This window comes from Barbatula barbatula (genome assembly GCF_947034865.1).
Source record: "Barbatula barbatula genome assembly, chromosome: 4".
NCBI lineage: Eukaryota > Metazoa > Chordata > Actinopteri > Cypriniformes > Nemacheilidae > Barbatula > Barbatula barbatula.
The window spans coordinates 8403191-8417511 of record NC_136768.1 but is presented as its reverse complement, the minus strand read 5'-3'; the positions used below and the strand labels follow the sequence as shown (position 1 = coordinate 8417511).

The following is a 14321-nucleotide window of genomic DNA, read 5'->3' as shown; positions in this document are numbered from 1 at the left end:
GCTGACACAAATCCTAATTCATACAGCAAACAGATCACTGTATACCAGATTTATTACGTTTATTTATTTCCAACAATATTGAACAGGATATGCAACAACAGTCGAGTAAACAAACTTGGCTTTTGAGTTCAACGGAACACCAAACAAGCAACATCCAGTAGACAAAAGGATGCAAACCATGTCTTTGTACTTCATTATGCAGATTTGACTTGCTGTGTAAATGATTGTGTCCACGAATTCCAAGGTACAGAGCGCATGATTTCTACACAAGAAACTCCATTGGGAACAGGATAAAAGGCAATTCATAGTACTGTTGTTAAAAAACTAAATTCACATGGATGACATGACTTCCTTTGGCAGTATCCTTAATTGATGACACAAAGGCATTTCACTGGTTCTCCCAACACACAAAGCCGTGCGACATTTCGGTGACTATAAGAAGACCGACCAGGAACTCAAAGCATTTATTTGGCTTTTGTAAAAGCTTTGATATCGTCAAAAGATAAACGAAAAAACTAAATGCACTTGGCAGTAATGTAAATATAAACGTCGCCATGTTACAGCTTAAAAAAACTCGACAGCATGCACAGTCAAACTCTTTACACCTTTTCGTCAGAGCTTCGATTGCATTTATAATTCTTTGTTACAATTCCAGTCAAGACTGCATTAAAAAGTCAGCCTCAATTGACTTAATAACAAAACCTTCAAATTTAAGTTCCCGCTTTTGGTCAAAAATATCAGGACAACAATGAGACTCTTCGAGCAACTGTGTATATTTACAGATATTAGATTTGGTATATTTATGTTCGGTATGAATCGTACCCACAGATACAGGACACGTATTGTGGACATGGCAGAAGAACGCCAAGATAAACAGACTTGTCCCACATGTAGACATTTCACCATCATAAATACAACCATTTTAAGTTCCTCTGTTCTCTTCCGTCTAAAATAAAAATATATCTTATAGCATCTTCGGTAGTTACAAATGGACTACAGAAAAGATTGCCTCAAGTATAATTCGATCACTTGGTCTCATGGCAGTCGTCAGTTTGCGAATAGAAAGAGATTGACTTAGATGCTGCAATGATGTGAAACTTTAAATGCGTAGACATGGCCGCAGCATCAGTTCAGGAAGTAAAAAGGCTTTCGAGAACAAACGCTCCAAATTCCTTCCTGTTTTTGCTGGTCTGCTAGTAAATAGGCAGCTTTTTGGCAACCCTGATACTCCACTGAGTGCAACTGGTATTGTAAGGGGGACTGGATTGGTTTGAGGTCCTGCTCTCCAGCTATTAATACTTCTCTTCTCCATTTCCCACTACTGTGAAGATTGGAGAAAGGGTGATGGGATTACGTTTGTTGGTATAAGATTTGTCAGGTGTTTGGTCTCTACTTCTCATCCACGCGCCACCGCTTCCATTAGTAAAGACGTTTCTCATAACTATAAAGACAAAAATCATCAAAAGTATAAAAATTCATTAACTATAGGTAGTGTTGAACTAATATAAGTCAAGAACTGGCTGCCCCTAGTGACTTACGAGTGAAGTCCATGCACGCCTCCTTCAACTTGAGCAGACATTGTCCTCTTCTCAAACTTCAGCTCTCCGGAATACATCATGGAGCTTAAGAGTGTAAACATAGTATGACGATTTTCAAAAAAGAACAAATCAATAAATACATGTATTGAACTCACCGTAGAACCGAGAGGCTTTTTGCACCGATGTCCTGGCATCCGTGCTGAATCCCAGCGATAAGGTACGGGGCAAACTTATGGATGGAGCCTTTGTCCTGCACCGAACCGGACACACCCTGAGCCACCTTTACCGTGTCACCCTCACTGCCAAACAGCACACAGAAAACATTCTAGTACATTTATTCAAAGAACAGCTGTGAAGTTACTATTTTACATCTATGGTTTATAAATGTACACACCTAAAGTAACGTTTCTGACTGCTGGTATTCTTCTCCATGGCATCCAGAGATCCCATTCCTCTGTATTTCTTCAACCTCACCCCATCAGAGAAGAAATACTCGCCTGGAGCTTCTGTGGTGGCAGCCAGCAGAGAACCCATCATAACTGCAGACAAAACAAACTCGAAGTCACGGTGGATTCGTTTCAGAATTCCAGTGAAATGAGTTGTGCTAACAAAACTGAACTAAAAATATTTAAAATATATAAAAATATCAGAGCTTTGGTTTGCTTACTAGGTTCTTTTAAGACACTATTCTACGACGTAAAGCTCCTTGAAATGATTGTAAATGAATCAACCAGACTAATTTGTAAACCTGTAGATGCGCCCAGGGAAAGGGCCTTCACCACGTGACCGACCGTCTGGATGCCTCCATCGGCGATGACTGGCACACCAAATCTGCGTGCGTATTCTGCTACTTTATACACCGAGGTGCCTTGAGGCCGGCCACAAGCCATGACTACAGCAAACAGAAATACATAAGTTTGATTGCAATTGTACATTTAATGTTCTTGGAATTACTGCACAGTTATAATCAGGAATGATGATGGGCTAGCATGTGTAAGGAGGTCAAATAAAGGACTTCATGAAAACTTTGAAGTTCAACAAGTAATTCAAGGCTTAATCTGTGTGGGAAATGAAATGCCAACCTTCTTGCGTAATGCAGATCGAACCGCAACCCATTCCCACTCTCAATGCGTCCACACCTGCGTCGATAAGGTTCTTGGCCTGAGCAGCTGTAACCACTTCAAAGAGAGAATAACTGTTTAGAACGAATAAGATATAAAGGATGAAGTGGTAACAATTTGACATTTACCGTTTCCACCCACAACCTGCACCTCTGGGTACTTCTGCTTGATGTAATGGATGATATTTATCTGGTATACAGAGTTGCCTTGTGATGAATCCTGTTGACAAACAAACACCTATCATCTCAATATCGCAACTATGAAGACAACTCGTATGCAGTCCAAATGTGTATATATGCATCTATGAGCACTCTGTCCATCACAAACTTTTCACCGTCATAAAATTTCTAGATGCAGCGTGTTATTTTGTATGTTAAATACTTACTGCTTACTATGAAATGATTTGATGAAATGATTTTTTCCCGTCACCTACCAGGACGACTACATCCACCCCGGCCTGCACGAGCAGATCCAGTCGGTATTTGTCATCTTCACGGGTTCCGATGGCGGCGCCGCACAGCAGCTGTTTGCGCGAGTCTTTAGAGGCCAGTGGGTAGTCCCTGTTCTTCTTCAGATCCGTGCGGGCGATTATAGCCACCAGCTCGTCTTTGTCATTCACAATTGGCAGTTTACCTGTTCAAGAAAAGAATAATGCTGTGTCAATATCAAACAGCTTTTTGTGGGACCTAAAGGCATCTGTTTAAGTATAATTAAATCCATTAATAGTGTAAAAATGGTATCACGCTGAAATAACCATGACACATGAAGTATCTAGCATGGCTGGATGTGATCACACCTTTTTTGCTGCGCTGCAGAATGTCGTTGGCCTCTTTCAGCGTGACACCAGCTGGAGCAACTACCAGATCCTCTCTTTTAGTCATGGCCTAGAAAAACAATTACAAAAATGTGAAAATACAAATTCACTGGATTACCAACCAAATCAAGTCTTTACAAAACTTAAAACAGGATCATAACTCTGCAATTGTAAGATGACACTAAAACTGAAATCACCTCTTCCAGAGGTTTGTTATTATCCTTCTCAGACAGGAAGTCGATGTCTCGCGACGTGACGATGCCGACCAATTTGCTGCCCATCTTGCCAGTCTCCGTTATGGGGATTCCTGAGAACCCGTGTCTGACTTTAGCTTCAAGCACGTCGCCAACAGTATGACGTGGGGTAAGCACCACTGGGTCGGTGATGAAACCCTGCTCAAACCTCTGCACACATACGAGATCTTAAGACTTTCATACACAAAGATGGCGTCAACTACATTTATGAAGATAGTTGTTGTCTTACCTTGGCCTTGCGCACCTCGTTGGCTTGAAATTCTGGGGTGCAGTTATGATGAATAATTCCAATCCCTCCCATGAGCTAGATTAGACAGTCAGAGACATCTATAAAACTGGTTGACAGATGTTTTGACAAATCAGATTGAAAGGGAACTGGTGGAGAATACTTACTGCCATGGCGATGGCCATTGCGGATTCGGTGACGGTATCCATGGGAGAGGAGATAAGCGGGGTCTTTAATGTGATCTTTTTGGTCAATGCTGAAGTCAAGTCCTAAAAAGTTTAAAATGAATCATTTTTTAATAGTCAGTTTCATGGTTAGCCACAAGGGGCAGAAGTGCAACCAACTGTTAACATGAAAACTGACACATGGAGCATTGATCTGACAAAAAACTTTTGATTTAGATGCTCTGGATCAAAACACAAGGACTGAAGGTCAACTTTGAACTGTAATTCAAAGATAATCGTATACAATTCTATCATAAGTATATCTGTTAAAGATGTGATCTAAACACTAGTAGGAGAAGGAAGGGGGGGATACAAGACAATGTGACCATGGAGGCTGTGACCTTGTCTTATACGCCAGAGCTGAGAATTATTCCTCGTACATAGATAAGCTCCCAAACATTCAACTAACAATCGCCATGTCACCAATACAAGCCAAATTCCCAAAATACACTCTCGCATTCTCACAGGTGGGGGAAGAGCGGTCCCGTGAGAGAACACACACCATAGTGGGAAATTTCCCAAACTCACGGTTCAGTCAAAGCTGGTTTTATGAGCAAAGATTTAAAGCGACAGACACAAAGGGCATTTAAGTTGTAACTACACCACAAAACCCTCCAATACAGAGTGTTAGTTTCACTCTTTGTCATACTAGCAATATTGTTACATTTTTGAGTTATATTTTCATTTATTTTATCTGTAAGGTGCTACAGTGTGCCCAAGGCGATACAAATAAAACCAAAAACAAAAGACGATAAGAATGAAATGTGCACTTTTTAATGTGTGTGGGGGGAGTATTTCAAGAAAATTATAACATTTTAAAAGTGCAGCTTGGCTTATAAAAAACATAAATGTTCATTTTGCTGAATTAAGTGATACAAAAAGAACTCAGAAAAGTCAAATACTATAATATAAGCTTTCACATACTACTATCATATTAAATAGATGTTGATTTTAATTTCAAGATGTGCTACATGTTTTATATGTTGAGATTTTATAATATAGAAAATATAATTCTCTTTATATGTTGCCTCTTTTCTAAATCGCAAAAGTCTGGGACAAAGAACCAGAAATTTTGCTAAAAATAGATAGAAGAGAAAATGCAGACGGGTTGTTGAAACGTAAAACGTGTCATTATGAAAACAAGTAGAGTGAAAAAATGAACATGTGCACTAGATCCAGCGTGAAAACTCACCACTTCATCCGAGGTGAAGTCAATGAAGCCGGGCAAGATCAGAAAATCACTGTAAGAGACACAGAGAACAGATGAAAGTCAATTATCTTTCTTTGTCTTACGGCAAAAAACAAGTGTCATGAGAAAGGCCTACTATAGTGGATTACAGTAAAATTCATTCAAATAAAAATACTTTCAAGGCAAAACAACAGAACACTTTTTTTAAAGTCCATTTTAAATGAATAGACTTTTCTTTAAACATTTCTTCATATGCATTTTGATGCTATTTGTGAGTATTATCCTGAAACAGTAGACATGTTTATCATCACTATAATAAAGGCATACCTAAAATTATCTTTATTATCATTTTGACAGATCTCAACAGATTCAAAGTACTCAAGTTTTGCAGTTATTCTGAAGACTTTAGGCTACAGATTTCATTTTTCCAATGGAGCGTCTAGACAAATGCAGTCAAGCATAATAAACTCTATTCATGGTACCATAAATCAAGTGTGGTTTTTTGAGGCAAAAACATTGGAAAAGGAATGAGTTGATGCGGAAAGATTGTGTCCACACTATTCTTCAAATAAACCTTAACCAACCCACTGAAATCTTTCAGGATGTGCTGTATATTTGATTTATTTCAGCAAGCAGAAAGGTCCTGAACCAATGAAGGGGAAAGCCAGGGCAATGAAAAACACGTCTGATAGTTGTCTATCCTCCGTTTGCGGCGAGTCGTCTAAACAAGGAGACTGTGTCTGCTAAAACAGGGCGGGGCTCCTCTGCACCCACATGCGCCAGTCACACAAACCTAACCTAACCTCCACAACACGGGTGGGAACATCAAGAAACGCCAGAATATCTGTTAGTTCCTTCTAAATAAGGCGATGGTGAGAAAAACACTAAATGTGACATGACAGACTTCTCTACAGATGCCATACACGATGCCAATGATCACTACAGACAAACGGCATTCGCCACTTACTGCCATAAGATTTGATCTCAAGTATTTCATGATCTGACCATGGATTCATCCCGAGAATAATATCTCATAATAGTGCATTCTCCGCAAGGGACGATTCACTGAATAATTCACCACACAGCTCCTATTTCTTTTTATGCAAATAACATTATTAAAATGCCATTCTGCCTCGCTCAGCTTGTGTGTACAACCAATCATTCGTTCATTGGGGAAAAACACTGCATTTAGCGGAGATGGATCTAAATATATGCAAGATTTAAAAAGTATAGTTAATGTAAAAGCTGTTTGGATTTGCATACATTTGTAAGTCCTGAATTCTCTATTGCTTTGATCTGGCTTCATAAATTTGCAAATGCAACTCCATTACATTTCTGTAAGCATCATTTAATAAATTATGATGTAATGAAAAACATGACATTTTAAATAAAGAAGTAAAATGCTATAAGGGATTTTTTCATCATCATAAATTTGTGAACGCTTTTAAGCAATTACACTAGTCTGAAATGTATTTAATAATGCAGTGCCGTTTTATATATCTCATTCGTTTCAGAAACATTAGAAGTCCCATTCATTTAATCTTTTATTAAAAGCTTAACAGATTACATTAAAAACATTTATGAGCATAGTTTTGCTGTCTGTTTAAGCAATATTTTATATGTAGTATTAATATAAATGTTTCACTGACAAATGACAAATATACCTTTATAAACATCAGTTGTATATTACTCATTATATCATTTTTACGGTACTCAAAGCACAAGACTCAGCGAATCAAGTCACTAAGCTAATGATGTATTAAAACCTGAAACTGAAAGTATGCTTTCATTTTCTGTAAAGCAGCGTTAATGTGTTTTCAAAAGCACTCGGCTATACAAATAAGTGTTAACTGAATTGATGGGTTTGCTTATGGATAATTCCCACTGCTGTATTCCTGTGATAAAATAACATCTCATTCTAAAAAGAGAAAGCAAGTAAAGAGTAAAAAACGACTTGACACCGGCATATGAGCCTCGTTTGCTGTTGCGTGTAAAATAATTGATTTAACACATATGAGCCTTCGGCATACAAGCATGCTTTCTATACCTTTGTACCCTTGTAAAGAAACGCTCACATGATGCCAGCATGAGGACAGTCATGCGGTCCGCACCACATCTCTTTCATTAAAGATCACACAGTAGACATTTAACCTTATGAGCTTTGCTATTAAGACAACGCTGTTAGTGATTAACAACATCCTAACGTCACAAAGGTGACCGAATCGATTCTTCAGGCCACTGGGATTTAACTGATGTTATGTAAACCTGTATGTTCATAACATTAAACAAAGTTGACAGATCATTCAAGTTGAACTATAAAGTTCAAAAAACAAACCAGCCTTAAAGTCAATGTATAACAATCCTCCACATAAACAAACACAGACTGAATTATAAACATGTTGGAAGTTGTTAAAACAATAAAGCATTATAACAAGTCCCTTATCTATTGGGGTTTTTTTTCAAAGCTGCAAAGACATAGACAAACGAATACATCCGAAGAGATTCAAACCAACTGCCAATTCTGTGGATTAAATGCAGAACGCTGAACCAAGCTTGGCTTTCTTAGTTTGTCAATCAGTTCTGAATTTAAGATATTGGCATGTATCAGGTTCAAAGAATCATAGAAAATCCTCATGAAGAACTGCATGCTGCTGCTCCAGGGCAGTTTGGGTGAATTTGTACTGTTTGTGGGGCAAAAGATTTATCACAGCTACTGTTTGGCCAAAATGATGTGCTTCCTTTATTGATCTCACAAGGAGACTGAGGTTAAAATATGACGTCTTTATGCGAAGTACCATATTACTCACTTGTAAGTCATACCGTCCCCCATAGAGCAAAGCTCTTCAGCCGTGAGCCCGTCTCGGGCAGACTTCTGTCCTGATCTGTAATGTGGATGCCCGTTACATTCGCACGGAGTATCACTGCAAGGAGAGGAGCCCAATGAAAGGTACTTACTTGTAGGTGAGACCATCCCCGACAGAAAAAAGCTGCTGGGCAGACAAGCCATCCTCTGGGATATACCCCGTACCTCCGCTTATAAGATAGTCTGCCATACTGGAGTGAGAAATACACAAACACAAGCCAGTAAATTACCAACAGATGACTTCCCTGGCAGTCTGGCCTTTACTTTTGATTCTAAAGTCCAACTATCCATGCATATTTAAACTGCAAAGCAACAGAGTCTGCATTTCAGCAGCTCCCAACACTGGTCCTAGAGGCACACCGGTACACATTTTGGACGTCGCCAAGGAAACATATCAGCTCATTAGCAGAGACACTCAAGACCTGAAATGGGTTACATATTAAAAATATGAAGTGATCTTGAAAATGTGCATGCTGCTTAAACATGGTTGGGAAACACTAGCTTGCTGTATAGTCCTTTCTAACAATGTCAGATTTCTAAAGGTAAATCTTAAAACGGCGCTCAAAATCCTGCCATTTAAAGAAAATATAGCAGTCACATTACTTACATTACATTTTTTGCTTCCCCCCCCAATCTATATGTATATAAATAACTTTTCAACAATTTAACAATATTCTTTTGCTGCATTGCAAGAAGTCCTACTGACTTCTACAAATCTATTTATTCACATGCATTTTCTGTTTAAACCATATGCTGTTGTTTTTATACAGAAACGCGTGCAACATAACGTTTAGGTTTGGGGATAGAAATAACAAACACGGATTTAGACTACAGCCAAATTACAGCCTGTATAAATTCGGAAGCCACAATAAAATAAAGATCGCTCCGTGCTCCAACCTTATTCTGTCTTAACACGTCACACAAAAAAATAGAAGAGCAGATGTTGCACACAAACAGACGAGCGTGGAAAGATCTGCAATACTGTATTTCTATTTGACGCGTTGCTTCGTGCGGTAATACACTGGTACACTGGCCCGGTGACCTACATTTGCTCAATCAAACGTAAGGCAGGGAAGCCCGGTCCCTACATAAAGGAACGATGGTGGAGGTTTGTGGTGTTAATAAACCACCTAACATAACGACACAAAACGTAAATGCGTGCATGATGCATTATAAACAGTGATAATAACAAAACATTTCATGAAACAATGCGTTCGTCAGCACGCAACGATATACCAGTCTACACTACCACTAACATCTCCATGCACATAACGAAAGCTCTTCTTTCGCCGAGGGAAATGTGCGCGCAAGAAAACGATGACCATTACTGCCACGCAGTAAAAATGGTTGTTCTCTTACTACACACACGCGCGCGCACACTCACACACACGCGTCAACACCTGCACGACATCCACGTTTCTCCACGTAAGAGCTCCCGATGCCACAATGCACAAAACACTTTCAAGCTACATAATGAAAAAACAAACCTGTTTCTTTTTAGACGAGCACGCGTTTATCTGAAGCGGATGGGCTTGTGCGCGACAGAAGCACGCTATCTAACTTAAGACCTGAAACACCGCAAGTGGTCTGAAATCGGTGTTATTTACGCCCCTGTTCGTAGCTTCCTCGCTGGCTTCTTATACTTGAAAATGTCGCTTTTGTATCGGGGTCTTGTGATGAGTGTGGGTTTATGTAGAGAACGAGGCAGACACAGGGAGCCCGCGTCATATCCTCACTGCTCTACATCCACGTGGTGACGGCATGGTTAACTCTTTCATTCCTTACACACGCGTTATGAGTTAATAACTCTTACCGAACATTGTATTCATTTTGGGTATAGACTCATTTGCCTGTGCAACAGCCCAGTTCTTGTTAGAGTTGGCCTTACTTCCTGGTATGGACTTTTGCTTTGTAACTGCTGAAAACAACAAAACAACACAATGGTTTCCATTATATCACCATCTGTTTATCATTAAAACCCTCTACAGAATTATTTTATGTTTATTCCTGTAGGTGCTTCTGTGGGTGCCAGATAACATCCAACAAATTTACACTGCCAGAGACCCACAGACCATTAAAGTTTCCATTAAAACCAATGCAATTCATGTTGCATCGGTAAGACAAGGTATGGGCATGAAGCGGAAACAAGGAAGTTACTTTCCTTTCCACTAAAATTACATTTGCATAATGTTATATCTAAAGTAAGGACACGTGTGTCCCTTGTGATTGTTTAGCATCACTGATGGATATGGAGTCAGTCACAACCAACTGCCAAAGCCAATTGCTAAAGGATGACTGTACTTAAGAAAATCCTCTTCATTGACTGGCCATGGTGCCTCATTACCATGAAGATAAATCAGACTTGAATATAGTTGCTTACCGTGCCCATTTACCCGTACCATACGCAAAAAAAACGTGAAATAAGTACAGTTGCAAAATGGAAAGTCATCTGATATTGAGTCTCAGGTGAGAGTACATTCTTCAACCGTATGAAAGTCACAATAAACAATTTTCATCGGCTTTTCCATCATTTGGACAATATAATAGATTTATGTTCAAATGAATCATTGTAGGGGTGAAATGTTCTAAAGTTAAATTGACAAAATTGTCCTAAATGGCCCTTGCACTTTGTTGTTTGTCAGTTCCAGTATGTTTTGCTTTGGTTTTGCATTCCAGTGATAAAAACGAGCAGCTGACCATAACACAGCCAACAACTTTGAATACACTTTGCGTTGGGGTTTTTTCTACAATAAATCACACCTCTAATTAGGATTTTCTCTTTAAAACATCCCTATTAATATCCAACATCCCTGCTATTCCAAGGCAGAATCAGCAATAGTGCAGATTCATGAAAGAACTTATCCCATGATTCCCTGGGAGTCTTCAGCATGTGGGTTTGTGAAATTAGTTGATGTGAACCGTTTGTTCAAAATGCAAGAGAGAGAATAACCGGGTCTCCATTAGCAACAGTAATCTATACCTCTGACTGAAACACCATTTTCTCAAACACTATTTCACCAGCCAAAGAATGGTCACATGGCGATTCTGTGTACGTTTCCATATGTGGGTCAGTGGACATGTGGATCAGAATATTCTCCCGTACCAGCTGCTATTTTAGACGACAATTTTGACCCATTTGGACTTTGCCAGGACTCCACAGTGTGTCCTGCGTAGCTGAAGGAGACGATCTGATCTTCTGTTCCCAGAATAGTTCTGTGCTCTTTTAAAAGCCAACTTTTGTTGACCCGAAATCTATTTTTAAGCCATTTAATTATCCAAGCTTGTTTTAACCCTTCATCTTGGTGGTTCTTAAAATAGAAGATTAGAATGACTCTTACATTTAATTACTGCGTAAGGACTTGTCTTCAAAGTTACATGTATTGAGGAAGAAATGCAAGCATGAAAGGAAATGACAGGGGGGACATAACTTAGACCGGGTTTTACGTGACATTGTGTCCTGTCACTCACCTGTTTGGAAAACCAGCTTGTAAGCGTGTCACGTTGTAGCGCTGGGCTGCAGACTCGTGTCCACGCACATGAGACACCTCTGGGAAAACATTGGAGCAAGATTCAGTGTTGTCCGACATCTCATGGTTCACCTGTGCCTGGAAATGGTCTGGGATATCTTCCATGTCTGCCCAGTTTGTGGATAAATCCTGCGGATAACTCATCTCCAAAACAAACAGCCTTCTGACCAAGCGAAGCCTGACTAGTGCCTCAGTGCAAATGCAAATTATCGTCTTTGAATCCTATTCAAAGTAGCACGATCATGCGTCCAAGATTCAGACTCAAGAACCAAAAAATCTGTGTGTTGAACTGAGCCAGAACTGAAGTCTCAATTATCTCCATGTAAATCCAGACTATGCATGCGGTTATCAGCTGCTCATTACTCTGTTATCCAGTGAGGTGAGGAGACAGGTTTGCTTTGACTGAGCTCACGGCCAGGGTGAGCGAGTTCCCAGGAATGGTGGATCCATGCTCTACGTACCTGCTCACATGGAGACCGGGGTGTCACCGTGGAGATGGTCCCACCTCTGAATCCCTCTGGCCTACGCGTGGTGTAATAGGTGGACCGAGAAATGGAGGGATTGACAAATAAACCAGATAAAAGGGAACAGAGAGAGAAATAGCAAATGAGACTTCAAGCCTGAGGGAGAAACGCACTAGAACGCGGAGAATGAAAAGAAGATAAAAAGCTCTCTCGCTCTCTTTCTCTATTTGTGGCTCAGGCATAGAGGACACGTCACTCGTACAAAGAGGATTGGAGAATCAGACCTGGGGAACATTAAGAGGAAAACTTTACATTTTACAGACTCCGTTATGGTTGCGAATGTAAATACAGTACCAGTTGCTAAATGAAATATTTACAATGTTACAGTAGTTACAACGTGAGGCGAAATGAAAGCTGACATTTTAAACTTAGTCATGTTTGTTAAAATATATAACCTAAGAATAAGGAATGCTTCTATTAGTAAACACATTTACAAAACGTTTCCCTAAGATATGAAGTTCAGTGTCCATCTAACTCCAAAACATTATAATAACAGTTGAGATTACCATGTCGCTATAAATAAGCATCAGTCAAAACAGTGTCACTGAGTAGCTGATAAGTATATTTGGCACAATAACTGAGTCTTGTCTTTATTTTTGGTAATAAGCTCCAACAGATGGTTGAGGGTGGGAGACAGTAGCTTAAGCTAAAATCCTCTCAGGCCTTATAGAAAGACTATCACTGTCTTATTACAATTAAACACAATTTAGCATCCAACAGGCCTTGTTTTCGAGTTGGATTAAGCAAACATATTTTTCTCATTCTGTGGCTGCCATGACTGTGTTAATGAGTCTTGTGCTCAATTTGTGAGGGGTCTCATTTAACAGACTGTGACAGACCCAGGCGCATGACACAAGACCACTGTCTTTGTGTTTGTGCGTGTGTGTCATGTGCTCACAAATGTATTATAAGGTGTAAAACTGATTCTTCTTGTTCTTATTTTTACCCCTTATTTATCAGTATATGGTTACTGGAATTGCATGCAAATTGAGTTATAACGGGTTGCACATACAAAAACAGTCAAATAGCCTTAAAAAAAAGTCTTAAAGCTAATAAGTCAGAGTGGGCCATGCTTCATATTTAACATCATGTTTCAGCTCAAATTTTAGATCAAATTTTCACAACAACATTAAAATGGTTCCACATATGAAAGGGATTGTATGTGTTTCCATCACACTATTTGTGTTAAACACAGTGTACCCTGACTACAGCCTGACTTTGATTCTGAATGCAAGTATGAAGGTCAAAGCATGCCCTATATGGATAAAAGTATTGAAAGGCCAAACATGTTTATCTATTACAGTAATAAAAAACTGATATACCATACAATACCATATTAAAGAATTTTGTTTCCATCTTTGTTGCAACCGTTTTGGGGCCTTTGTAGTTCCCAAATGACTGTACCCCACATGTGTACAAGTCATTGACGGGTTTGGGTGAGGAGTGTTCGATGGGTTCAGGTCATTCAAGTTCTTTCACAATAGAATGAATCTATTGTTTCTTTTCAAACCACATTGGAATAGAAGGGGCCTGTTCGGCGTGGAAGGGCTCCGAGCTCGGAATTTCAGCCAGCGTACTCTCCTCTTCAACTGGGATTGATACCAGCAGAGAGGGAGGCCATCGGGTGTGTAGGAGGATGCTGCAAAAACTGTCGCTGATTGGTTGGATTACATTAGGCTCCTCCCGAATTTAGTTAAATAATAAAAAGATTTGTGCTCACGAAAATGACTTGACTATTTTTGTCTACGGTAACTGTTATTTCCCATGTATATATTTCATAACATTTGTCTCCCCCTTGCGCTTTCTTTTGGCAATTGTCTTCATCTTATTCTTCTTTTGACCACACGAGAGAAGCAAAGACCATTTTTTATCACGGTCTCTTCCTCAACAAAGACAGTTCTGCCTTGTTGTCACCCACGTTGTGCTCTATCCAAATCTGGACTTTTTCATCATTAACACATCGGGAATTTTTTTTTATCTTGGGTTCAAAGACATTTGTGTCACTCTTAATACACTCGTGTTTCACACGTATTGATGACTA

At 39.4% G+C, this 14321-nt stretch overlaps 1 protein-coding gene across 5 annotated transcripts; it reads right to left on the bottom strand.

Moving 5' to 3' along the window:
* Window positions 1-13: 13 nt before the first annotated feature.
* On the bottom strand, window positions 14-12482 carry impdh1b (IMP (inosine 5'-monophosphate) dehydrogenase 1b). 5 transcript variants are annotated; one of them, XM_079454878.1, is made up of 16 exons: window positions 11698-12482; window positions 8322-8420; window positions 8174-8248; window positions 5370-5418; window positions 4121-4222; window positions 3957-4031; window positions 3671-3877; window positions 3456-3543; window positions 3093-3292; window positions 2788-2878; window positions 2621-2716; window positions 2287-2430; window positions 1933-2077; window positions 1694-1837; window positions 1539-1622; window positions 14-1441 (listed from the first exon to the last, which is right to left on the bottom strand). In XM_079454878.1, exons 1-16 carry the CDS (start codon window positions 11898-11900, stop codon window positions 1420-1422), a joined length of 1824 nt encoding a protein of 607 aa, XP_079311004.1. In that variant the 5' UTR covers window positions 11901-12482; the 3' UTR covers window positions 14-1419. The 5 variants fall into 5 exon arrangements, with proteins under 5 accessions (XP_079311004.1, XP_079311007.1, XP_079311006.1 ...); XM_079454881.1 differs by lacking the exon at window positions 11698-12482 and adding an exon at window positions 10043-10155; XM_079454880.1 differs by lacking the exon at window positions 11698-12482 and adding an exon at window positions 9717-9971.
* Between the last annotated feature and the right edge of the window lie 1839 nt (window positions 12483-14321).